Genomic DNA, 25,570 nt, shown 5'->3' with positions numbered 1-25,570 from the left:
TGTGTGTGTGTTACTCCCTCACCGGTGTGCAGTACTCCACCATGGGGTAGTTGAGCTTGTGGCCCTTGGCGGTACGCCCAGAAAAGAAGCAGCTCTGACACACGTCATAGTTGAAATGCTTCAGACTGCGATACCTAGAGAGAGGCGGAGAGAGGGAGAGGTGAAAAGTGAGATAAGTTGAGTTGGGATGTAGCGTTCGTGGATGTCACTTTCATGTCCTCGGGGTTTTGTGTGAACATGTGTGTGCACATATGTAGCAATGCAACATCTCCAGGCTGCTCTGAGGACTCCTGGAGAGCTACTGCCACTGTCACTTCCTCACACGTACACACACATACATACATACATACATACATGCACAATATGCTGACAGAGTGATAGGTAGCTGGATTTCCACCAATACACAGCGATGTGACAACGACTGTCGGGATGTTGTCCTCAGCAGCGGCAGTAGCCAGAAGGCCATTTAACAGCTAAATTGAGACCGGAGCCATTCAGACATAATAGCTTAAGTCTTTTATATCTCTCTCCTCTCCAGCTCTCCCAAGGTTAGCTGACTGATGAGCTCCAAAGGAGAGTCATATATCAAAGGATGCAACAGTGTACATGACACCACCAAGTCAAATGCACCATTAGGTACTGACACACAGCATATTACCACGAGGAGGGGGCTTCAAGTCACCTTCAATTGGGAGGTGCTGAGACGGCAATTAAATAATTAGTTTATCCAGTAACAACTCTGGTTGACTATGGAACCTGTAGAGTCAGGTCTTCTGTAGATACACCCTCTGATCTGTTAAAAGGTGCTTTTTATGAAGCAGTTGTGATGAGATTCCTGTAAATACGCTTTACAGAGAAATGATCAAGATAAGATAAATTCAAGGTAGGTCTGAATGATATTAGAAAAACAATGACAGAGATATGTTTCACTGCCATATCTATTGCACCATAAAAAATAAAGGAATTATCACCATGATTTGACTTGAATACCTCTATGTGGAAAGAGATAATCATACTAGAATATATTGGGCTGTGAGCATTTGCATATAAATTTAAAGAGCAGTTTGGAAACATTGCCATATGGTGAAAAATACATCCGAAACACTTCTTGGCTTTGGTTGGTATTCAGATCTGTCTTGGCACTCGTCATACAGAGCTTTGAGGTGCTGATTTTAATGGTCAAACTAATTAGTCTTGTTGTCTTGTGTGGTGGCAACAGTTGCAAGACAGAATACCTGCTTTTAGCCATCCTTTCTGTCACCAAAATATCTCTATACAGCTAACATTATGCTACTGATTCAGGTTGTTGGGAATTACATACTCTGCAGTCAATCTACTACAACTGGCTGGTCACTGGATATTGTGAAAATAAATATACTTGGGAGCAGCATCATATCAATAGGGATGGTTCTCTTTTGATGTTTGTTTTTAATTTTCTATTTTAACTAAAACACACATTTTTAAAATAGGTTGCTTATTCCACATTTTTTAAACACTGAACCAAGCATTCACTGGCATTATTAAGTCAACAAATTATCACATTAAAAAAATATCACAAAGGGCTTTTGGCTATCAGGCATTTTGTAGTAGAATCCAATAAGTTTTAATTAATATCGTTAGGTCCAACATTAGAAGGAAATTTGCAAATATCAAGCATGCAAAGAACAAGTTTGCTTGAATGCACAGGAAATGATGCATGTTGAATGTGGTTTGGTGGCTTGTTAAATGTTCCACAAAATAGCAGCCGTTCAGTTAACAATTATAAAAGCTAACACATCTGTTGACACATGAAGCATCAAACTCAGCTTGAGTACTTGAATGATCCGCGGCGCCATGCCAGTTTAAAAGCTCCTGCTATTTGGACGAGAAAAATGAAATCGAAATGTAGCACAGCTGGTGTCATGTCTCAAGACCACACAAAACGCCTGCTCTGCATTTTCCTTCCACTTTCACTCCTGCTCTCTGCCTTCTCCTCCCACCAGCGCTCGCTCTCATCGATCACTGACAGAATTTGGGAGATGTGTGCTTCATCAAATGTCTGAATGTATTTCTCTTTCTGCTGGCAAAGCAGGGGATCTGAAGGGGACACTCCTGCCACCCTTCTCCACTTAGCATGCGGTTATACTTATCTCGAACCACACAAAAAATGATAAACTGCCCCCGACTGGAGTGGTCAGGGAAAAACTGAATTCTACTATAAACTCTGTTTGAAGCTGCTGATCTTCACGTACCCGGTGTTACTGTGTCGTACATCTGGAAGCTACTAAAACAAAGGCAGAAACTGGAATGTTGAGGCAACCTTTCAATGCTCTTTGGTCTAGATCACGCTTTCGGTAGAGGACAGGAGTCAGCATGGCCACTCTGACTGTGATCCACTGTGTGGTCTGACACCTCTCTGTCACAGCCAGCATTAGAGGTTCATAGTAATTTGCCCTGCAGTAGGTCTTATGTGGGATCAGACCACACAGACCAGCCCTCGCTCCTCACATGCATTAATGAGACTTGTGCGCTCTTGATGCTCTTCGTTCGCCATCTTTTGTACCCATTTCTCCCGCTTCAAGAACCGGTTGTTCACTCACAGCCGAATGTATTCCACCCTTTTATTGGTGCCACTGTAATGAGGATATCACGGTTTTTTACGTCACTGATCAGTGCATGTTTCCATCTGTGATCGTCACTCCCACACAGTATCAGAGTGTGGTCTGTTAGGAATTTTTTGCCAGACGATTGGCTTTTTGGGAACTTTGTGAACGCGGTGGTGCAATGTATGTTTACGTTTATGAGCGTCTTGTTGTGTTTGTGAATGTGTTTGCGTGTTTCTGTGCAAACCTTCGGATGGTATTTAGTCAGTGGTGTATCAGCTGCTGACATTTAGATAAATGCCTGCCCTCCAGAGCAGATCTGCCCTTTATGCTCAACTAGGAGAGAACAACGCCGAACAGTGGCACGTTTAAGGTCTGTGTGTGTGTGTGTGTGTGTTTGTAGCCTGTTACACGTTGCAGATTGTATCACCTCTCTTTGTTTTGTTTGTTCCACACATCCTGACTTAAATGCTAGATGTGAGTGTGCGTTTACCTGAAGCCAACAATAGGACATTCCTTGCAGATGTTACACTTGGCCTGATGTTTGGCTGTTTCTGCTGCCGCCACTCTGTGCAGGACAGGAAGCCAAACCATCGACTGGGGCTCCAGGCGCATCCAATCAACAAACTGCCTCGGCTCAAGCTCCACTTTATTGGTCACCTGGGCATTCAAGAAGAGGGGTCAAGTGTTAGGAGCCTTTAAATCAAAAGTTTATCAACCGCATTGAGTTTACAGTTTCTATAAAAGTTCAACAAACAGAGCTGATAAACTGTTAAAGTACTTTGCTTGCAGGCACGATAGAAAAACATGCACACCAGGCTGTAATTCTTCCCCTGTTAGCAAACAGCTAATAAAGATGCAGATAAAACATTATTCATGTTTATTGGTTGAAGTATCTTACCATGAACATCGATTGATTTCACCACCCTCACTGCCCTTGTCCTACATGCTCATAGCTGTGCTGTTAGCTAACAGCCATGTAGCTCTGCTGTGAAAAACCCTCTCAAACTCCTTCTCTTAAGTGCTGCTCAATACTTTTAGAGGTGTGATTTTAATGCAGTTTGTACTTGCAGTTTCCATTACTCAGGAAACAATTTCTCATGCTTCTTCAAGCACAGTGATCAATCGTTTCATCTGGTATAAATAACTATAATTCTGTATAACTGTGAGTCAATCTATTCATTTCAACTGCATCCAACCAGAAACATTACCTGAAACTGGAAAATATTTTTCAGCAGAATCTTAGTTCAGCTGCAGATTATAATGAGCCCAGTGCAAAAGGCATCACAGGGTGAGAAGCTTTGACGTGGCTGCTGTAACTGCTAAACAAATCAAAGGCAACCTTTCCATCATCTCCGGCACATAAAAAGGCCAGCAAATGCAGCAAAGGGCAGAATATATTTGCAATAAGAGGAGAGAATAATCAAAAGGAATAGTGCGAGTGTGAGCGCTCCCCTGATCCCTTCCCAAGGCTTATGATGTGCAAGACAATAGAGCATCTCAACTTTGTTAGCATATCCTTCTGGAAATAAATGAAACAAGCAAAAAAAATGCACATTTCAACCTGAAAATTACTAACAGGGATTGGCTTTTGAATGAATGTTCACAGCTGGTTCTCAGAAACAACAATCAGGAGTGAAATAAGTGTACATTTCTGGTGTTAACTCACATTAAATAATAAAAAAAACAACATTAAAATTTTGCCCTTTATCGTTTAATGCCATTTAAAGTTTCCAATTTCTCCCAACTATGCACTGTATTTCACAGGGCAAGTTCTTATGAAGGTTGTTTGGATTGCCCCTCAAATCAAAGTTAGGTTTCTGTGCTCTATAACGTTTTTCTTCACAATACAAAACCATCAAGCCATCTTTGCACACCCATTCTGGGGACATGTGAGATTTTCATTAAATTGCTGAAAAGGAGAACAATATGGGACCTTTAAGATTCTGAAATGAGGACAATCCCGATGAATTCTTCACCCTGATGACATCTCAAATGGTCTTTGAATCCTCCACCCTTCAATTTGACCTTCCCCTGCACAATCTCCCCGTCTGTCCTTTCCCATACATTAGTCTCATCTTCACCTTCTTTCCCTCCTCCTCAGCATCTAACGGCAGAATTATAGCACTTACAGATTAATTACTGCCGGGCTGAAAGGATGACTAGATAGACGGATGTGATGGATAAATGAAGGAGAGCCACAAAGGAACAGTGAACGAGGCCATATTTATGGCAGCGCATCTCGTTCATCACAGACCCATTAAACCAAATGGACTGGGTGACTGCGCTGTCACTGGCAGGGCAAACCGACACACAGGGCGGCACAGGCCTCTGCTTGTCTGTCTGTATGATTGTGTAAACGAGAGAGAGAGAGTTTATGTCATCCTGGTTTCTACCTGCTAACCCGGTTGGATGATTTACTGATTAATAAGCAACTGGACTACAGCTGGCACAGCAATTCATGGCCGAGTCAGTGAGCAATTTGTGCGAGTGTGTGTTCTTGTGTGAGTACTCGCGCATGCTCGCCTCTCTCTGCATTAATACGACATCAAGAAAGTGAATTGTAGGCTGCACGGTGTTCGTCTCTTTGCCTTATTTTGAGGGAGAAAAAAAAAACCACAGAGAGATAAAGTTTAAAACTGCCTCACTCTGCTATTTTGGGAGGTGCAGTGCAGGGAATCAGTGAAATTTATAGCTTCCTAATTTTAATGTTTGGCTCCCATTTATGACTGCCGAAGCATGAGCCAGGGGAGAAAGAGTGAGAAAAATGAAACAGTGATCCCCGGGGAGATGAAGACATCATTAAATTCCAGTAACGTCCAGAGATAAACTCGGGAAAAGTGGTTAGCTGGCCGCAGTAAAACACTAGAGGACAGCCAGCAGAAGACTGGAGGCCATTTGAGGCTTCATGGTTGGTCAGCAGAGCTTAAATATTGAGGCATTTTTTACAGGATTGAGAGAGGCAGGTGGTTTTGGAAGGTGGAAGAAACTCGAGTGCTTAATTACAATTAGAGTCTGGAAGATACGTTGAATCATAATCTCTCTCTCATGCTGACCGACTTGTCAAACATTGTTATCTGTAACGTCACCAGCTTAAAATATAATGTACACAACTTTTCAGCCTCTGGTTCCTCTGATTCTGAAACCACAGAAGAATCCAATGATTGATAGAAGCAAACACAGAAATATTGCCAGAGACAGTTCCAGCTCTGACAGTGCAGTGCCCCTCAGCACAGCGATAAATCCTGTCTTTTTCCTATGGATACTGTATCAGATAGGTGCTGATTCGTGTCACAGACTAGCTCAGAGTGTGACAACAAGGAGTCCATGCAAGAAATCTTCTTTGAATAAGTGACCCTTCAGATATTTTTTTACAAGTGTCTCCTAGCTGTAACAGTTGGCAGACATGAGCTGTGTTTTAACAGGCACAAAGTGTCTCTAAGACATAAATAAACTTGAAATATTCTGGTCGGTTGTAGCGACAGGTATGAGGAATGAACTATAAGATAAAGCCCTGAAGATCTCAGGGCTAATCAGTTATATTTCTGAATAACCATTGGAAGTACAAACAACTGATCTGATGCATAATCAGAGCCCTGAATCCTGATCTGAAAAGATTAGACCCAAACACCAGATAATGCAAATATGTACTTTTTTCCAAACAAGAATGACTATTTATATTAGAAAACAGAAATAAGTGAGTTGTTGTACATTACTTTTGTCCTTGCATTTTAACCTGCTAATGCCTAAGAAATTTTTAAGCACCTTTATATTTCTGTGACATTTTTCACTGTACTATAAAGTATTGCATGTCTTTGGAAATAGCACCACCATTGCTAGGAGTAGAGAAAACTAGAGTAACACAGTTGTGGTGCCAAGAATCAGAACAAGAGAAACCTTGAATTTCTCTGGTTATTTATTTTACAAGAACTGAAAAACCTGCCATCGACATGTAAAACATTTCTCCGAGTGCGTCAGGTTTCCGGTGCTGGGAAAAATGGTGACTCATTTTTAATTTGCTTCCATACTTGTCTCCTCTCTGCTCTGTATAACGAGACATGAAGAATAAAGTGATTTTCTGACAGAACAGTATGTCACAGATAATAAATTCAAGGACAGCTGCAAAGTTGAAAAATTGAAAGTTTCTTCTATTTTTACAGTTTCTTGCTTTGACTAATGGTAGAATTTAGCAAATTAAAGCTGATGGTGAGTTTTGGGGTATAGAGGGTTAAGTTAAATCACAAATTATTCAGTTTCCCCTCTCAGGGCAGAGCAAGCCAGTAAATACACACCTCTGAGAAGCCTAAAGTGCTGGGTTCTTGGCTTTTTTTTAGAACAAAAAATATTCAATGATCAACAATAATCAAGATAGCTGCCTGTTATTTTTCTGTCAAATGACTATTTGAACAATCTCATAATGAATGCAGTGACAGACTCACCAGTCTTATCTCTAAGCTAACACTGACCGCTTTTAATGACAAAAGGTTGTAAATGTAAGAATATCACGGATTTCATATGCTTTGTTATGCATGCATCCTTTTTTCCACAACTCAGTGACATTTAGCCAAAACAGAATTTCAAAACAAGATTTTTTTCCCATGTCCATAATCCATCCAGTGTTAAGAACATTATGTGGCTATGAAATCCCACGCTTATGTATTTTCTGGATGTGTTCATCAGTACACTGACATGCATGCTTTTAGTGCACATGCGTGTGTGTGTGTGTGTGTGTGTGTGTGTGTGTGTGTGTGTGTGTGTGTGTGTGTGTGTGTGTGTGTGTGTGTGTGTGTGTGTGTGTGTGTAATTGTGTGAACATACATGCTGGAAGCAGCTGCGAACGCTCGGTTCGATGTTGGACCCTCCGAACGCTGCCACCTCCCCCAGCTGCCTCGGGATCTGGATGGCTTCGTGCAGCAGCAGCCCGAGCTGCCTCTGGTCACACGTGTCACCTGCCGACGCGACCTGGCTGAAGAGGTCTGAGGAGGGAGCAGGAGGCAGCAGAGTGAGAACAAACACAGATAAAAATGAGAAAGAGAGAGTGAGGGATAAAGTCAGTGCATGTGGGTGATATCTAAAATAAAGAATACAGGCATAAATAGATATGGAAGGAGAGAGAATGATGATATACAGCAGGAAGTGGGAGGAAAGGTGCTAGTGTACGTATGTGGAATATCAGGTAGGAGGTGGTGGGGAGGACACAGGAAGAATCAGGGAACAGATACATTTTTAATCTCTCTGTCTTAGTTGTATCATGCCAAAGCTTCTAATCTCTCCTTCCCTGCCTCCAGCTCTCTCCACTACTTCTTATAGAGATTGACAGAGCTGTACTGGATATGGATGCCTGCCCAGCGACACACAGGCTCCGTCAGTGAACATGTTGACAGCGCGCTTTTTTTGATAAAGTTACGAAACATCACCAGAACTCATGCATAAAATGAGCAAAGAGGGCAGAGAGTGTAATCCGGAGGAAAAAGAGGAGAGGGAGGAACGGAGGGCATGACAGGTCTTTCTGCTTCGAAGCTGCCTTTGATCTCTGTGTGCGGTCTGGCCCTGATGCCAGCTCCTGTTATAACTGTGTGTACACGCAAACACCAGCAATTACGTGACCCCACTTACTACACACACCTCTTAAGACGTCCGACTGCTCAACACCCACATCTCCAACTAAATATGTTGTGCAACAAGATTCCGTTTGACATTCGTCACAAAAGCAATAGAAAATGGCAGACCACCTGGTTGGGCATGTGCTTAGATATGTGTGCAATGCAGTGCAGCTATATGCATGAGACTGACAGTCAATGAGACTCCAAAAGAGTAAAGGAGGAAGGATGCAATCAAGCGTGCTTGATACCCTTCTCAGGCTAATAGAAACTGCCAGTGGAACGAATAGGCTCTGGGATGGAGTCCATGCCATGGCAAGAGAAAAAGGAGGAGGAGTAAAAGGGGAAGGAAGACGGATAAAAGAAGGGAAGCAGGAATTAGTACGATAGGAGAAAAGACAAAACGGAACTGTTAGACGGAGGAACAATGGTGTGAGCGGTGACAGCAAAGGAAGATAGACAGAGTGAGATAAAGCAGCAGAAACAATGAGCAGGAAGCCAAAATGACAGTCTCCTCCCAGTGCAGCAAGCCTATATTCACTCTCTGTAATCCTCAAAAATAAATCAGAATAGGAAATTAAATAAAGAACAGGGAGAATGCGTAGGTGGTCTCTCATCCAATTAGACGACCCGTTCTCTAACTCCTCTCGCTCTTACTGTGAGTTTGATTGATACTGCTGGGATTACAGCTCTGGTGGAGCAGTATGGGATGAACTGGCTGCAGACTGCTGTGTACATGGGGGCGGCACGGCTGTGTGTTTAAGTGCATGTGTACCTCAGCAAATATCTCACCTACTCTTTGGCACTTACATTTGTATTTCTCCTCCAGGTGACCCTTGGACAGAGACAGCAAGCCAATCTTCATGGAGAGGACGCGGATCTTCCCGCTGCGGCCGCTGCAGACACAGAAACGCACAAATCAGAGCCTGGCAATGAGCCAGTTATATTTATTGTGTGCCCACTTTTCTGTAGGTACATTATGTTTACGTGTACTCACTTCATTTCAGATCTGAATTATATGCAACAGCAGTGACAGAAAATCATTACATGCCTGGGAAGAGAAGAATCTTCAACAGTGTGTGAATGTGCTGGTGAGAGATGGCGAGATTTTGAAATGCTTTTCTGTGCACACACAAACAGTGTTTAGACCATTTGATTGTTTACAGCATGTAAACACACGTGACTACACAGAGAGCGCTGTATGTTCGTGCTGTTCTGGTGGATGCAGGGTGTGCGTGCAAATTTGCATATGTATTTATGTTCCCAAACAAAGACAGTGTGGAACAGCATTTGGACAGCAACGGAGGCACATGTTGGTGTCTTTAACATGTTGACAGCATATTTAGAGTATGGAGAATGAAAGCAAAATGATATGGAGATATGTAAACCCATTCTATAATCACGTACGATTATTAAGCATCAAGCATGGAGCTGATTGTCTTTGATACAATCTGATTGAAGACATTTTATACGCTGCATCTTGGAGCACAAAATTAAACTTCTCAACCACAAAACACATCAGGAGATTTAAAAGACATGTTGTCATAAAAAAAATATCAAATCTACATCAGTTATCATTGCCAGGAAGTGTGGAAACAGAAAGAATTGTTCAACTTTACGACAGTCCTCGAACCAATCACTAAATGTCAGCTTAAAATCACAATATTTCATCAAAACCAATGTATTCTACAAGACTTAAAAAAATCCATAATCAGGTTCCATAAACAACAAAGAAATGTGCTGATTAGTGCAACTGAGAAGCAATGACTGACCCAGCTGTGACCACCAGTTATGCGACAAAAATTCAGCGACTATTCAGCTGAACTACGTGGAATTGCAGGCTTGTAACGACAAATTTAAAATATAAGTCGTAAAACATCTACAGTATATAGAGCCACCATTTCTCTCTTGTATTGATAACGTCTCTTGGAACTTGCAAAAATGTTGTACAAACATGTGTCACAAACCTAGATGCAAGTGCTAATATGCATAATTCATTGGTTTTATCAAAATCTGTGAAATTCAGAAAAGCACGTACGCTGATCCATAATCTCCGTACGAAATGTGAAACAGGTGGCATACATACGTGTCGTAAACATTCAGCAGCCAGTTGAGACACATGTCAACACAGAGAGGCACGTTGACCAGGTCTTTGTGCTCCTGCTCCAGGCCGTCGTAGATGGACGTCAGGCAGTTGATGACGTCAGGGACGGTCAGCAGCTGGTTGTTGTTGGTGAGTTTGTGCTGCTCGAAGGTGTTCTGGGCGACGCTGAGGTCCAGCAGGTCCACTGTGGGTCAGGAGAAAGCAGAAGAGAAACAATGAGACATAAGAGAGGACGACTGGTGGGAAAAAAAAACAGTGAAGAAGGGCGGAAAATGGAGGAAAATTAATAAAGACAGTGAGAACAGTGACAAGCGACCAAAACAAAAAAGAACCATTGGCAACCTTTCCGATTTGTTCGTTGGGCTTTCAGTGGCAGCTCAGATTTTTCTAAAAATGCCAACAAATCTGAAATGGATGAGGAGCTGAAAACGGCACAGACTATTCAGAGAGGCACTTCAAAACTGCAGCCTTGACTAATATTTTGTCCAAAACAGTTCAAAACAACTAAGTGCTTCAGTCTGCCGGGGAGCACAGACAGAGAACAGACGGATCACTGTGGTTAAGTATTAATATGGATTCTGAACCAAAGAGGCAAACAAGAAAAACAACTTTAATTTAATTTGTAGGCTACATCTTTTATGGGCAAAAAAAGCAACGTTACTTTTAAATCCATATCTCATTTATAATTCCATCATGTTTTATATGCAGCTCTTGCTCTTACATATCTCGAGATAAGAGGGTAAAAGCAAAGCAAAAATCTAAAAAAACAGGACAATCTACTAAAACTGGAAGAATATTATTAAATGAAACAGCCAGCTGCATGAACAGAATTTTGTCTTGGTGTGTTTGCTGCAGTGTCTATAGTCCTTGAATACCTCACAAACGTGCTTCCTCAGCTCTCAAGAGGAAAGGACGTGAACCTGACACTGGATGGTGAGGAGTGGGACGGGACTCGTATGAACAAAAGAGATGAGTGTAGGTTTCCTTCCATTTAGGATTATGAGTGTGTTGGTCCCACCCTCCCTCTGATTTCGCCCCTTTATTTGTGCACGCGCGCAGTACATGAGGAGTGCCCGGAGTGCTCCAGCATCTCGCCTGTTTTGCTGTTTTCCACTCTTCTACATTTAGTACATTTAGTAAATAATAAAGGAATTACGTTAGAATGCTGTATTGAGTCTAACTTGTCCTAATACCAAAATAACATGAATCTGCTAGGATGAACGAGTAAAGTTTCAATATGTGATTACACTCGTGTATCCCTCTCGATGACGTTGTTTATCAAACTTAGTGCATTTACGCGTGTATATGTGTTACATTGTTTATTTATTTCTATCTAGAGTTCAGAATTGCATGACTCCTTTGACGAAGAGTATGTCCCAGACGCCCCAACATCTTCCTCCAGAGGTCGGGCATCTAAACGAAGCCGTCAGGCGGGCTATGGAGGCCGTGGTCGGGGAGCGACGCGAGCACCCCGACCACAGCATCTAAACGAAGCCCGCAGGCGGGCTATGGAGGCCGTGGTCGGGGAGCGACGCGAGCACCCCGAGCCAAAAAACGTCCTGCAGTCTCTTGGCCTGACAAGCCGTGGGATTGCTAACTTTTCTGTAAGTTGCTGAGCCCTGATGCTCTCTCCTCCACAAGCAAAACAAATGTGCGCGCGGTTGCGTAGTGCGTAGCTCGCCCACCTCTGCATGGGCTTGCTTGCTGTGCGCGTAACTGTTGATTGACAGCATGACAAAGCTGAAGCTCGAACTTGATTGGTCGGCAGCGACCGGCGCTTTTTGGAATAACATGGGGGTCTATGAGAGGAAGGCGGAGCTCATGAATAAATTTTCATATCGCGTCATACTAACATTATATTATAGTATCGAACTAGACTAACACATTTAAGCTTTGTTAAAAAATGATACATAAATTGAAAACAAACGGAAACTCCGGACAGCAGCTTTAAGGTGATGGTTAAGCTGTAATGGGAGGAACAAGGTCCAATAACGTGCCACGGTTCAGCAAATTTTAATGAGAGAACACATCTCGCCAATATTTGTATTTCAATTTTAGCTTCATATTCCACAAAGATGGTTCCTGTAACCATGACTGTATAGTATAACCCCTGGGTTTATCCTTGTTCTGCACCACCTGTCTTATATCTACAAGTTTTACAACAACCACAAAGCATTGTAAAAATGGAAGTTCACCATATGGGAGGTTAAAAATGTGGATTCAAAGCAGTACTCTGACAGACGGACCCATGAAGTGGTTCTTTCATTCTGAGAATGAGCTGCTGAGATGGCAAGAGTGTTTGAAAAGATGAACAACTCAGATGCATATTTTAGAAAAGAGGGCAATTAATTAACTGCACCTGGGAGCTCCTGATATGGGCCACATTCTGCATGGAGTCACGGGCTTGTTTTGTACTTTCTTGTTTTCTGACCGTTTGCTTACCGAGTTCTGTCTTGTTTTAAATATTTGTGTGTACTGCATATGATGAAGTGTATTCACGCTGACAACCAAGGCCAGCTGTGTACGTGGTGATGATGAGCTCTACGGTTTGGTGGAGAGGGAAAGGGCTTGTATACAGATGCATTTTATTTACTACTTTGAGACATAAATAACTATTAGAGGACAGCAACAATGTTTGGGTGTGAGGTTTGTCTCAAAGTAACATCTAACACTGCATTCTAACAATCTAATCATCAATGTTACTCACTTCACCTTTCAGTGGGTTGAATGCTGTGGCTGATAGCTGTATAGTACATCAGTCTGTTTATTATGAGACTAAACCTAGCAGCTGGTCAGCTTCACACAAAGGCTTGAAACTACACACCAGCTAGGCCGTTTCTACCCAGAGGTAAAAAAATAAATAAATCTGACAATCAGCACCTTTTAGGCTCACTAATTAACACGCTCTTATCTCAGTTTTTTGTGTCAGCAAGACAGCAAACAAACACATCACGCAAAATGTCACACTACTAATTTAAGAAAATGTTTTGTTTTTTAGGGGGAAAATGTTCAACATGGCAAGAACTAGTGCTGAGAAAATACATTTGGAATTCAATGAATTTATGGAATCAGAAATTCTGAAGCTCAGACTCTTAATCAGTGTTTTTTTAGGTCCACTGCAAACGTCACCCTGATTCAGATGTATCAAAAATAACTAAAAACCAAGAGATCAAAAAAAAATTTCACTGGTGTATGAAGTATGAAACAGTGGTCAAATGTCCCCCTCCCTTTGTTTCTTTCTGCAAATCTTCCTCTGACCCTTGATGATTTCCCTCACAATACTTAAACTCTGGTCCCTCTTTGAAACTCACATTTCTCTCACCTCATCTCCTCACTTTTGCCTTCTCTCCCGCTGTCCTCGAGACAGCACTAATTACTGGAGTAATCCACATGGAGCGGGCACAGCAGGGCAGCCCTGCTATCAGAGAGAGAAAACTTTACTTCTCTCCAGCTTTGTCACTATACACTCCGATATGAAGCTGAAAGGCTGTGGCATATTAGCGAGATGCCACGCAAGCTCATTTGTGCTTCTCCAGCCCCCTGGCACAGACTTAACCCAATTAGCTGTTTTATAGTATCCCTGTCATGTATGTGTGTGTGTGTGTGTGTGTGTGTGTGTGTGTGTGTGTGTGTGTGTGTGTGTGTGTGTGTGTGTGTGTGTGTGTGTGTGCATACCCCATTCTTTGTCACATACAGGCATGTAAACACACAACAGTTCATTCAGACACACATTGGTCTCTGAGCGACGACTGCACATGAATCCAGGCTAACAACTAATAACTACCGATTCCTCTGCTGTGACTGTGTGTTTGTATGTGTGCTTCTGTTGTGTTGTGACTGTTCTCCTAGATGAAATTGAATTGCAGCGCCTCGAGTAGAAATCACTCAGTCTAATGCGTTTCCATCACAAACACACGTGTGATCAGAGAGGCAATATGAAATAGCCAACTAAAATGCCTCATTCTAACTTATTAACACAATAACACACTGATACTCGTGATTACTCAGGTACACACTGCTGCACAAGCTGCGCACACACATGAGCCTGAGAAATGGTCTATTTTTTTGTCTGTAGCTTGTTTTCATACACACACACACCCACGCACATACAAAGGAAACTTCCTCAAACAGCAGGATGTAAATGAGCAGGGTGTGCTCGCAGTGTGTGTTGCAATAATAATGTCAACAGCTGGATAATAGTTAACATTTGTCACCATTATTACCCTGTGCTGAGCCCAAGTCGCTGCCTACATGCTGGTTGAAACCTCACAAGGGGAGAGGCGACATGCACCTGCAGTGTGTGTGCATCTGTGTGTGCGGTCTGGGTTGATAACCACCTGGGACTGCAGGTAATAGCCACCTTTATCAAAACTTCCATTAGAAACAGGAAAACAGAAACTCTGGTGTTGAGAAAAAAAATAAATAAATAAAAAAAAAAGTCCCACCTGTGCACAACAAACAGGGCTGCGCTCAACAGGCTTAACACAAGTCGCTTTGACTGCGTGTACACAAAATCAAACGCAAACACACATATTCATACAGTGTGTGATGTTTCAAAGCAAAACAATAAAATCCTTGGCTTCTGCGTTCAGGCAAAAACATGTCGTTGCATCTCAGCGTCAAACCAAGCAGACCACAACTGTAGGCGCTCAGGTGTGTGTGTGTTTGTGTGGCTTACTTACAGCACAGTGCTTTCTGCAGTCTGCGAATCTTCATGGCTGTTCGGTATGCTGAGAATCTCACGTTGTTCAAGTCAGCTGCAAGCAGAGAAAGAAAAAGAGAGATGAAAGAGAAATGGACAAAAAGAAAGCCGAGGCAGGAAATCAGAAAACAAAGCGCAACAGAAATCTGCCTTCCGGGCAAGTAGGACCTCTGTTTCAGTGAAATCTGACTTTCTGTTAGTTATTGTCTACGGAGACAGCAGAGAGGAAGGGGGTGCTAATGTGGACTGTGTAATTAGGTTAGTGAGTTCTGTCTCAGTGGGGGCCGGTGCTATTTGTTGAGCCGCTGGCCTACAGCGAGCGCTCCCAAAGTTTCACAGGTTATTACTTATCAGGCTGCTCATTTACGGACAGTCATGCTGCTGCTACACAGGGACACTGACATGCATGTGGATACTGACAGGGAGCAGGAAAGAGGGAGGGAAAAAAAAATCAGCGTGCGATTTTCATAAGATTAAACATGAAATGTAAATTGGCCAGACAAGATAGAAATAAGTCTACAGGATGCTTTTGAACCCTGATCAGAAACCAACCCACAAAAGACCAGAGGCCTGTTTCATGTTCAGTTGTGGTTTTCTTTGGATGGTCCCAGCAGGTTGTCTGTGTCTGGTCACTTATCCCTATCTTTATATTTACATTTGTCTATCGGACTTTTGTTACCTACAGCATATTCTGTTTATACACTCAGTGCATGCGTCCCTGTTCATACTGTTCATTCTGTTTATGCTGTAATCTATTGTATATACCTACACTGCATATAATGCATTACTAACATCTTGGATTCATATTCCTTGCATATTTTAGATGCACTGTTTATACTGCTCATACTTTATATCGACACTGACCAGGCATAACATTATGACCTCCTGCCTAATATCGTGTTCCTCCTGCTTTTGCTGCCAAAACAGCCCTGACCCATCAAGACATGGCCTCTACTAAATCCCTGAAGATGTGCTGTGGTATCTGGCACTGAGATGTTAGCAGCAGATCCTTTAAGTCCCGTAAGTTGTAAGCTGGAGCCTCCATGGATCGGACTTGTTTGTCCAGCACATCCTACAGATGCTCGATACGATTTAGATCTGGGGAATTTGGAGGCCAAGTCAACACCTCAAACTCAATGTTGTGTTCCTCAAATCATTCCTGAACCATTTTAGCTTTGTGGTACGGTGCATTATCCTGATGAAAGAGACCATAGGCATCAGGGAATACAGTTTCCATGAACAGGTGTACATGGTCTACAACAGTGCTTAGGTTGGTGGTACGTGTCAAAGTGACATCCAAATGAATGGCAGGACCCAAGGTTTCCCAGCAGAGCATTGCCCAAAGCATCACACTGCCTCTGCTGGCTTGTCTTCTTCCCACATATGCATCAATGAGCCTTGGCCATCCATGACCCTGTTGCTGGTTCACCACTGTTCCTTTCTTGGACCATTTCTGATAGATACCCACCACAACAGACCAGGAACACCCCACAAGAGCTGCAGTTTTGGAGATACTCTGACCCTCTCATCTAGTCATCACAATTTGGCCCTTGTGAAACTGGCTCAAATCCTTACGCTTGCCTATTTTTCCTGCTTCCAACATCAATTTTGAGGACAAAATCTTTTCTTGCTGCCTAATATATCCAACCCACGAGCAGGTCCATGATGAAGAAAAAGTCAGTGTTATTCACTTCCCGTGTCAGAGGTCAGAATGTTATGTCTGATCAGTGTGTTAGGACATTTGTACCCTTAAAGCTGTTCCACTTTGACATTTGCCATTGCACTGCAATTTTACTGATTTTTGTGCACTTTTGGTTTGATGTTAAACAACATTTCACTGTCTTAATACTTGTACTCTGTGTGATGACACCAAAATTTATTCTAATCAAATTCCATCTATTTTATTAACATTAAACACAGAAAAAATAACAGAAAAAAAGCGCAAAAGTTTGGGCTTTTTGTAACAGTTATGAATCTTTCTATTTGGGATTCAGGAAAGCACACCAGCTCGTATTGTGGATTTGACATACTTTTCGGCTATTTACAACATTCAGCTAATTTACGATCCGTCAACAGATTTTTGGTGATGTTCAATTCAGGGTAACTTGAGGGCCACTTAAAAACTTCTGCCTTTATTTCTTGAAATAGTTCCTTGTGGATTTTGAGGTGTTCTGCTGTAGAAGCGAACCTCCTTATCAGACTTACTGCATGATGTTCCCATCCGCTGACATTCCCTCCACACACACCTTCAGTAATTGAGATGAATTTGAATTTCCAGTATCCACAGCACTTGTTTACAAAACTGGAACAGTGTCTTTTGTGATGAGGTCGCAGCTAAAGTTCCCTGTTGATTACTGCTCCGCATACACCTCGTTTGTGAAAATCTGCAGACTGTAACGGTGGACTGCCACTCCTGTGTCAGCTACAACTTCCTGCAGCTACTTTGCAATCATAAGTGGGTTTTGTTTTGCATTTCTGCCCAGCAGCTGTACAGTTCATCTGAAACTTTTCTTCCACAGTTCCCCTGCTTGTTTAGATCCACATTAGTTACTCTGGTGCATAGTAGCATTCAAACAGCAGCTACTTCCTGTGGCCCACATTATTACTGTAACAATACTTAAATAAAACACATCAAGCACCTCATTTCTTAATGACATCCTTAATGATATTTCAGGCTGTGGAAAGTGCTTTGATATCTTTTTATAGCCTTCTCCAGCTTTGTAGACATTAATTAGCTTCACTTCAGATTCTTAGTCAATTGCTTGGAGGAGCTCATAAATTTGAAGTCAGAAAATTTATCAGCTCTGGAATTGTCATCAGCTGAGTCCTTAAACACTGAGCTTTTGCACATGACACACTGTTTAAATGCCATCTTTGTGAAACCACCCCCACCCAAACTCAGCCATAAAACAGGCTTTATCAATGCTATTTCGGGTGTCACTTTAGCCAAATTCCAAAAAAATGACTTTCAGATTTACTTCTACCACGACTGTCTGGTCAAATTTAGCTTGTAACACTCACAACAATGATGCATTACATTTAAAAAAAAAAGTCAAACAGCAGCATCTCTTCCCCGAATCAGCACCCCACCTGCTTTGGATAATGTACAGAAAACACTGTGAAAAAGCTGGCATTATATTTACTTTCTAGCAAAGAAATACTTTTAAAACAACTGACAGTGAATTCTGTGGATTATCCAGAGTGACAGGAACATAGTTTCTGGACAGAAAAGTTGCTTTTGAATTTACTAAATGGGATCTTTAATGCTTCCATTGTACTGGAGGCGTAATTCTCAGAGACAGTTATCTGACAGTATCGTATTACGTGGGCAAATAAACCACAGCTAATACCTCTTGGAAAGTGTCGCTATGTTTTTGTGATTTGTCTGAACTTTTACGTTTATCAAAATCCAGCATAAGGTGAGAGATTTAGGAGCAGTAGTGACATTACACTGATCCACCACAGTGTTAAAACCACTGACAAGTGCAGAGAAGGACAATGACTGTCTCAGTACAATGAAAAGTTCTGTTGAGATCCCAAAGCGGTGATCCGATTTCCATATTCCTCAAATCCTAATCTGATCGATGCACCAGAACATATTGCACAGGCAATACCAACTAACTCAGCCTGTCCATCAACATACTATTAATCAATCTTGTATGCTGATAAATTGTTTTCTTTACACACTCTACTTTTACACGGATGGGGTGGGTATTTGCAAAACATTTCAATCAGAAAATACATCAATCTAGTCACTGTTTTTCCCCTGATGCTGCCTGATATCACTCCTTTAGTGTGCACAGGCTGAACTCTCCCCTTGTTTACCTTCTGCTTATCGATAGACACTACAATTTACAGACACAACAATTTACAGCTAGGCGGCCATGCACAGAGAGGCCTCTATTCTCTGTGCTCATCTACTGCAGCTCAGACAGGTGTGACACCAACAATTACTTTGAAGAGAGGGAAATAAGGCACTCCAGCGTCAGATTTACTCAAGAGGAAACTAACTGATTTTATCTACATGGGTTGTTCTCCGAGTGGAGCATTTTAAATGTCAGTATCATAGTTGATCACGTTTATCTAATTGTGGGGAGCCAAATTTATGATTGTGGTTACGATCTGTTGAATTATGCTGCTCTTCTACTGTGGCTGCTATTGTGATTGAGCATTAAAGTTTTCCTTCTTCACTGGTTCAGTCGGTATCTAACCGCTTGCACCTGCGCTCTCATTATCAGGTGTAACTGATAATGGTGTATTTAATGATAAGCTATAGAAATTTTTCAGGCAGGGAGAGACTTACTAAGCCAGGAAATAAAAACTACTACTTTCAACTACAATGGCTAGTGCAGTTGTTAATTTGCCTGTGCCTGGCAGAGGGGCACCAAAGCAGCCTAACATCATCACCATATGAAATTTTGACTCTCACACTCAAATCAAATGGTCGCATATGTGACCATTATGGTTGTAAATGTGTGTCTGATGTGTGGTTGTGTGTTTTTACCGAGTGATTGGTAGAGTTCTGTCATCTTTGGATGGTCCCAGCAGGTTGTCTGTGTCTGGTGACTGAAAACCACAAAAGCAGAAGAGGACAATTAGACTGACAAATACAAAAAAAAAGCTGATACACATACAGAACCAGAGATAGTCATGTCAAAACATGCACACACAGAAATACTTTCTGTACTTTCAAGGCTTGTCAGAAGAGTAAAAAAACAAGGACAGACAAACAAAGTTTGAACAGTAAGGTACTTCAAAACACACACAAAACTGTACAAGTAGACACAAACACTGGTCCACACAAACTACACACAAGCTAACATCACTTGTATTATCATTTGACGTGAGCAAACATTGTTGATGGTTTTATTGACGAGTCTTTTGTTATCGCCTCTGAATTGGGGACAAAGGCTACAGAAAAATCATAAAAAAGCTTTGGATGAAGCAATACAGAAGCACACATACACACAAATAGACAATTACTGTGAATCCTTCACATCAGCACAACATCTGCCTTCTCAAACCCCTTGAGACGTAAAATATAAGGGGACCGAGTTTCAAGTCTGTGTTTACATTTGTGCCTCACACACACAGAACAACATAAACCAAATATATTGAAACATTAAAAAATAAAAACAAGACCTGTGTCAGAACTGATCAAACTTGGCTGCCTTCATACACACACACACACAGGGCAGAGAAAAAGTGACTTTCCTCAAGCTGCAGCTGTCAATCAGTGCATCTGCTTGAGCTCTGCTGGCCGCCGTGGCGGTCTGTGTGTGTGTGGTAGTGTCTGCATGCACATATTTCAAGAAGGCACCTAACTGTCAGAAGCAACTATGTCTGAGAAGATTTCTGGTTTCTGGAGGATGGTTTTTGAACTAAAAGTCTGTTTTTGAATGCAGAGGCTCCCCTGTGGATTCTGCAATGGCTCACTCTCTGCTGACAGTCGTCAGGAAGTAAAGTCGAGTGCTGACAGAGAACTGCAGAGGCGAAGTGGATGGCACTAGTCCTCCTCACACGCAGATGTTCATCACTATTCAACAGCTGTACTGAGCGATGACCTCTTTCACACCTGGCCGGGCATTGCTAATGCATGGACTTTGCTGTGCTGAGGACCTACAAAGAGTTTGCCCGAAATGTCGAGGGAGCTTGATGAATCCAAGACAAGGGATTCATTGATATTTGCCCCTCACAAACACAAAAGTGAGGAGGAAGAATTCTGGATATCCAGGCCCCAGTTGGCCAACAGCTTTTGCCATGAAACATTTTTCTGTCACTGAAAAGCAGAAGGGCACATTAAGGACAATACAGAACTGGTACAATGATGCGAAACGCAAAAGTCCATATCGTATTTACAGACACATACAAACTCAGCACAAGGCAGGCAGTGTTTTCACCGACAAACAGATTTGACAGCTTGTGCTTATATCCACAGCTCATGAATGCCACGATGAGGACAACTGAATTGTCAAGTTCAACCGTCTGCAACATTTTCTCCTCAACACATTCCCTTTGTAATGCCTACGCAATCTTTTTGTTGTTCTGTCAGAAGAAAAAAGCAAACTGATGACACACTTACTACAAAGCGGCAACATTTTAGATAACACAGTGGGAAACATTCATAGGCGAGAGGAGAGGCATCAGGGAGCATTAAAGAGCAGGGGACAAAAACAGATGTGCCGGCAGGTCTCTGAAAGCTCCTTAGAGGTACATGTAGCAGTACATCCACAGTGAACATCAGGATAAAGTGAGAGGGGTTGGTTTCACACTTGTAATATGATGTGTGTTCACACTGGCCTTTGACAAACAAACCAACAGCTGTAAGCTTAAAGTCATACAATCTTGTACTATACATTAAAGCTACCAATCCATCGTGTAACTGGTTTTGCTACATTCTGAAGAATGCTACTTGGAGCTGGACTCCATCTCAGTGGACAATGGATGGAAGGAAAAGTTCATCCTGAGCAGTTCACCTAACCATTACGAAGCGACAAACATGTATGTTCACACTTCAATAAATTGACGATTTAGAATCGACAAATAACCTACCATGCATTTGTCTTAACTGAGGAACAGTCCATCACAGGCACAAGGACAACAAGCAACCTTCTGACATAAAGGCCTCAACTATAAACTGTATATAATATAATATTTTTCTATATATACAGTCTGTGACCTCAACTGACCAGCAGACTTGAACTCAAAAGCCGGATGTCAGTACTAAACACTGCCAACACATTCAAACTATAAAATATACACAGATCAGCCACAACATTAAAACCACTGGCAGGTGAAGTGAATAGCACTTAATATCTCATGAAATGGCCCCCTGCTAAGGGTGAGGTATTTAAGACAGCAAGAGAAGAGTTAGCTCTTAAAGTTGATGTACTGGAAGCTGGAGAAATTGGCAGCATAAGGAACAGAGCAACTGTGATGCGGCCCAAATTGGCTGGGGTGACTGGATCAAAGCACCTCCAAAATAGTAGGGCTTACTCATGATCAAAAGGAGTCATGTTGGAAAAAAATGTTCAGGAACAATTTGAAGAACATGATAAAGAGTTAAAGGTGTGAATACATTGAATAGTGTTTTAGCTTTGAATTCATGCTCAGGTTATATACTGTATCTACTTTGATAAAATCCTTTGGTTGGTCTGTTTTTCTTTGATACCACAAAAGAACAGCAGCTAAATTGCGAGATTGTCCTTTTCAGTCAGGATGTTTGGCACAAGACAAAGTAGACCTCTAGCTTTTAGACCAGCTTGACTGAAAGAAATGGTCAAACACAGTGCACCAAATGGGCGCATTGCCGAGGCAAATACATGACTGCAAGTTGTTGTTGATTCCAAAAAATTAAGTCTGCCTTTCAAGTCTTTTATTTCTGACCTTGATCTCTGATCCCAGTCTAGTCCAGCCTGCAGAGCCAATGTCCTTCCTCCTCTATTACACACGTGGACAAAATTGTTGGTACCCCTCAGTTAAAGAAGGAAAAACTCACAATTCTCACTGAAATCACTTGAAACTCACAAAAGTAACAATAAATAAAAATTTATTGAAAATTAAATAATCAAAAACAGCCATTACTTTTGAATTGTTGATTAACATAATTATTTTAAAAAACAAACTAATGAAACAGGCCTGGACAAAAATGATGGTACCTCTATAAAAGATTGAAAACTATTTGACCAGAGTGACATGATTAACTCAGGTGTGTCATTTAATTGACATCACAGGTGTTTCCAAACTCATAATCAGTCAGTCTGCCTATTTAAAGGGAGACAAGTAGTCACCCTGCTGTTTGGTGAAAAGGTGTGTACCACACTGAACATGGACAACAGAAAGCGAAGGAGAGAATTGTCCCAGGACATCCGAAAAAAAATTATAGACAAACATCTTAAAGGCAAAGGCTATAAGACCATCTCTAAACAGCTTGAAGTTCCTGTGACAACAGTGGCTCATATTATTCAGAAGTTCAAGACCCACGGGACAGTAGCCAACCTCCCTGGACGTGGCCGCAAGAGGAAAATTGATGACAAATTGAAGAGACGGATCGTTGGAATTGTATCCAAAGAGCCCAGAGCAACCTCCAAAGAAATTAAAGGTGAACTCCAAGGCCAAGGTACATCAGTGTCAGATCGCACCATTCGTCGTTGTTTGAGCCAAAGTGGACTTCATGGGAGACGGCCAAGGAGGACACCACTGCTGAAAAAAACTCATAAAAAAGCCAGACTGGAATTTGCAAAAATGCATGTTGACAAGCCACAAAGCTTCTGGGAGAATGTCCTTTGGACAGATGAGACCAAACTGGAGCTTTTTGGTAAGGCACATCAACTCTATGTTCATAGACTCAAAAACCAAGCATACGAAGAAAAGAACACTGTCCCTACGGTGAAACATGGAGGAGGCTCAGTAATGTTTTGGGGCTGCTTTGCTGCATCTGGCACAGGGTGTCTTGAAAGTGTGCAAGGTACGATGAAATCTGAAGACTATCAAGGCATTCTGGAGAGAAATGTGCTGCCTAGTGTCAGAAAGCTTGGTCTCAGTCGCAGGTCATGGGTCTTCCAACAGGACAACGATCCAAAACACACAGCCAAAAACACCCAAGAATGGCTGAGAGAAAAGCGTTGGACTATTCTAAAGTGGCCTTCTATGAGCCCAGATCTGAATCCCATTGAACATATGTGGAAGGAGCTGAAACATGCCATTTGGAGAAGACACCCATCAAACCTGAGACAACTGGAGCTGTTTGCTCATGAGGAGTGGGCCAAAATACCTGTTGACAGCTGCAGAACGCTCATTGACAAATACAGAAATCGTTTAATTGCAGTGATTGCCTCAAAAGGTTGTGCAACAAAATATTAAGTTATGGGTACCATCATTTTTGTCCAGGCCTGTTTCATTAGTTTGTTTTTTTAAATAATTATGTTAATCAACAATTCAAAAGTGATGGCTGATTTTGATTATTTAATTTTCAATAAATTTTTATTTATTGTTACTTTTGTGAGTTTCAAGTGATTTCAGTGAGAATTGTGGGTTTTTCCTTCTTTAACTGAGGGGTACCAACAATTTTGTCCACGTGTGTAGTCTAATACCTATTTTGTGTCAACTTTGTCTTTTCATTGTCCATATAAAAATGTTATATTTTAATTTACAACTAAAATGAACCCACAATAGCCTACAAATTGAATCAGCCACTTTTCATTACTGGCTTTAAAATGGTTAAATGCTTTAACCAACTTTCAGGAAGAACTTGATTACTCCACCATCAAACAATCACAAACAATCCAAATGCATCCAAAAAATGAAACAGCACATCTCAACTGAAGCTTAAAGTCTCTACAACATTTGACTGGACACATGTGGCTGCATCAAAACTTTGTAGAGACACTGAACTTGTCACTGGACTAGATTTAAGCTGAGCGAACTGAAAATCATTAGTCAAGTCCAACCATTAATTCCTCTTTCAAGCTTTGCAAATGTGAGAATTCACTTGATTGATAATGCGTGCTCTTTCAGATTTTTTTTGACATTTAGGCTCCACAGCAGAAAATGGCTTCTCATTTGCATCAAATTAAAAGCAAATTAAAATAGAAACGTGGCAATTAAATTGTCCTATAATCAGAAGTACTGGTTTCCTGATTTGGCAGGCGTTAGAAAGAACGAGCCAGAGTGAGCGAGGGAGTCTGGAGATGAAACCACTTGGGTCTTGTGCAATGCATGTGACATTTTCCTTCACAAAAGTCATTAAATGACATCTCAGAATAAGCATCAACAAATCAAATGGGGTCACAGGAGGCGATACTGCAGCAGGGAGAAAAAGATGAAGTTTTTGTAGCCACTAGGGTAACGCGAGAGAAAAAATAACCTTTTACAAGAGGTTTTTATGAGATTTCTGCCTGACCAGGCAAGCAAAGCAGCTGAAGCTATTCAGGAGAAGTGAATGGTCTGACCCTCTCAGAATAACACATCAGCACAATAGGAATTCCGCTTATCAAAAATAATTGCCGTTTCCTTTGACGTTTTCTTTGCAACATTGCCATTTCTGGCTGCTCAGAGTCTCATTGAAGGTTAAAGTGGTTCTGCTAATTACTCAATTCTTTTCTGCTGCTCTATAATTAACCATAACCACAATTTCTCACTACTCTTTCCTTCTGTCCTACAAATAGACAAAGTATTAAATACTGCCTCTGGGGAATATAACAACAGAACATGTAAATAACAAATTTCTTCTGGAATATATCCACCAGGACCAAAAAAAAAACTTGTGGTAGCAGACCGGCCAAGCACTTCTGCACAACATTTCCTTTGCTGGTGGGAGTTTGTCACTGTCACACATTTAGAGGCTGCCATGAATAATCATGAGTCTGCAGATGAATGATCGCTAGCGTATCTGGATACCCAAAGAGACAGAATTAGTGAAATGTCTGAGTAAGCAAGAGGAAGATTTCAGGAACTTTTCTTTTACTGACAGCAGCCTGCCAGGCTTATCACCAAGTGTCTGTGACAGCTGATACGTGCCTGCATTCACCACCTGACATCTTCTGTCTTTCTCCGGCTTTCACTGCTCCTCCTCTGCCTCTTT

The 25,570-nt window shown here is 41.7% G+C and overlaps 1 protein-coding gene across 1 annotated transcript in view; it reads right to left on the bottom strand.

The window, feature by feature from the left end:
* Positions 1-25,570, bottom strand: part of LOC110953978 (dystrophin) — a 197,865-nt gene that overhangs the window by 38,893 nt on the left and 133,402 nt on the right. Inside the window, 7 exon segments of the mRNA XM_022198233.2 lie at positions 23-134; positions 3,076-3,242; positions 7,401-7,558; positions 8,993-9,078; positions 10,269-10,470; positions 14,969-15,043; positions 19,493-19,554. Of these exon segments, the coding sequence (XP_022053925.2) occupies positions 23-134; positions 3,076-3,242; positions 7,401-7,558; positions 8,993-9,078; positions 10,269-10,470; positions 14,969-15,043; positions 19,493-19,554 (862 nt within the window).

The sequence above is a fragment of the Acanthochromis polyacanthus genome, chromosome 16, assembly GCF_021347895.1.
Source record: "Acanthochromis polyacanthus isolate Apoly-LR-REF ecotype Palm Island chromosome 16, KAUST_Apoly_ChrSc, whole genome shotgun sequence".
NCBI classification, from domain to species: Eukaryota; Metazoa; Chordata; class Actinopteri; family Pomacentridae; genus Acanthochromis; species Acanthochromis polyacanthus.
Note: the sequence above shows the minus strand (reverse complement) of the source record. Positions and strands in the feature narration are given on the sequence as shown.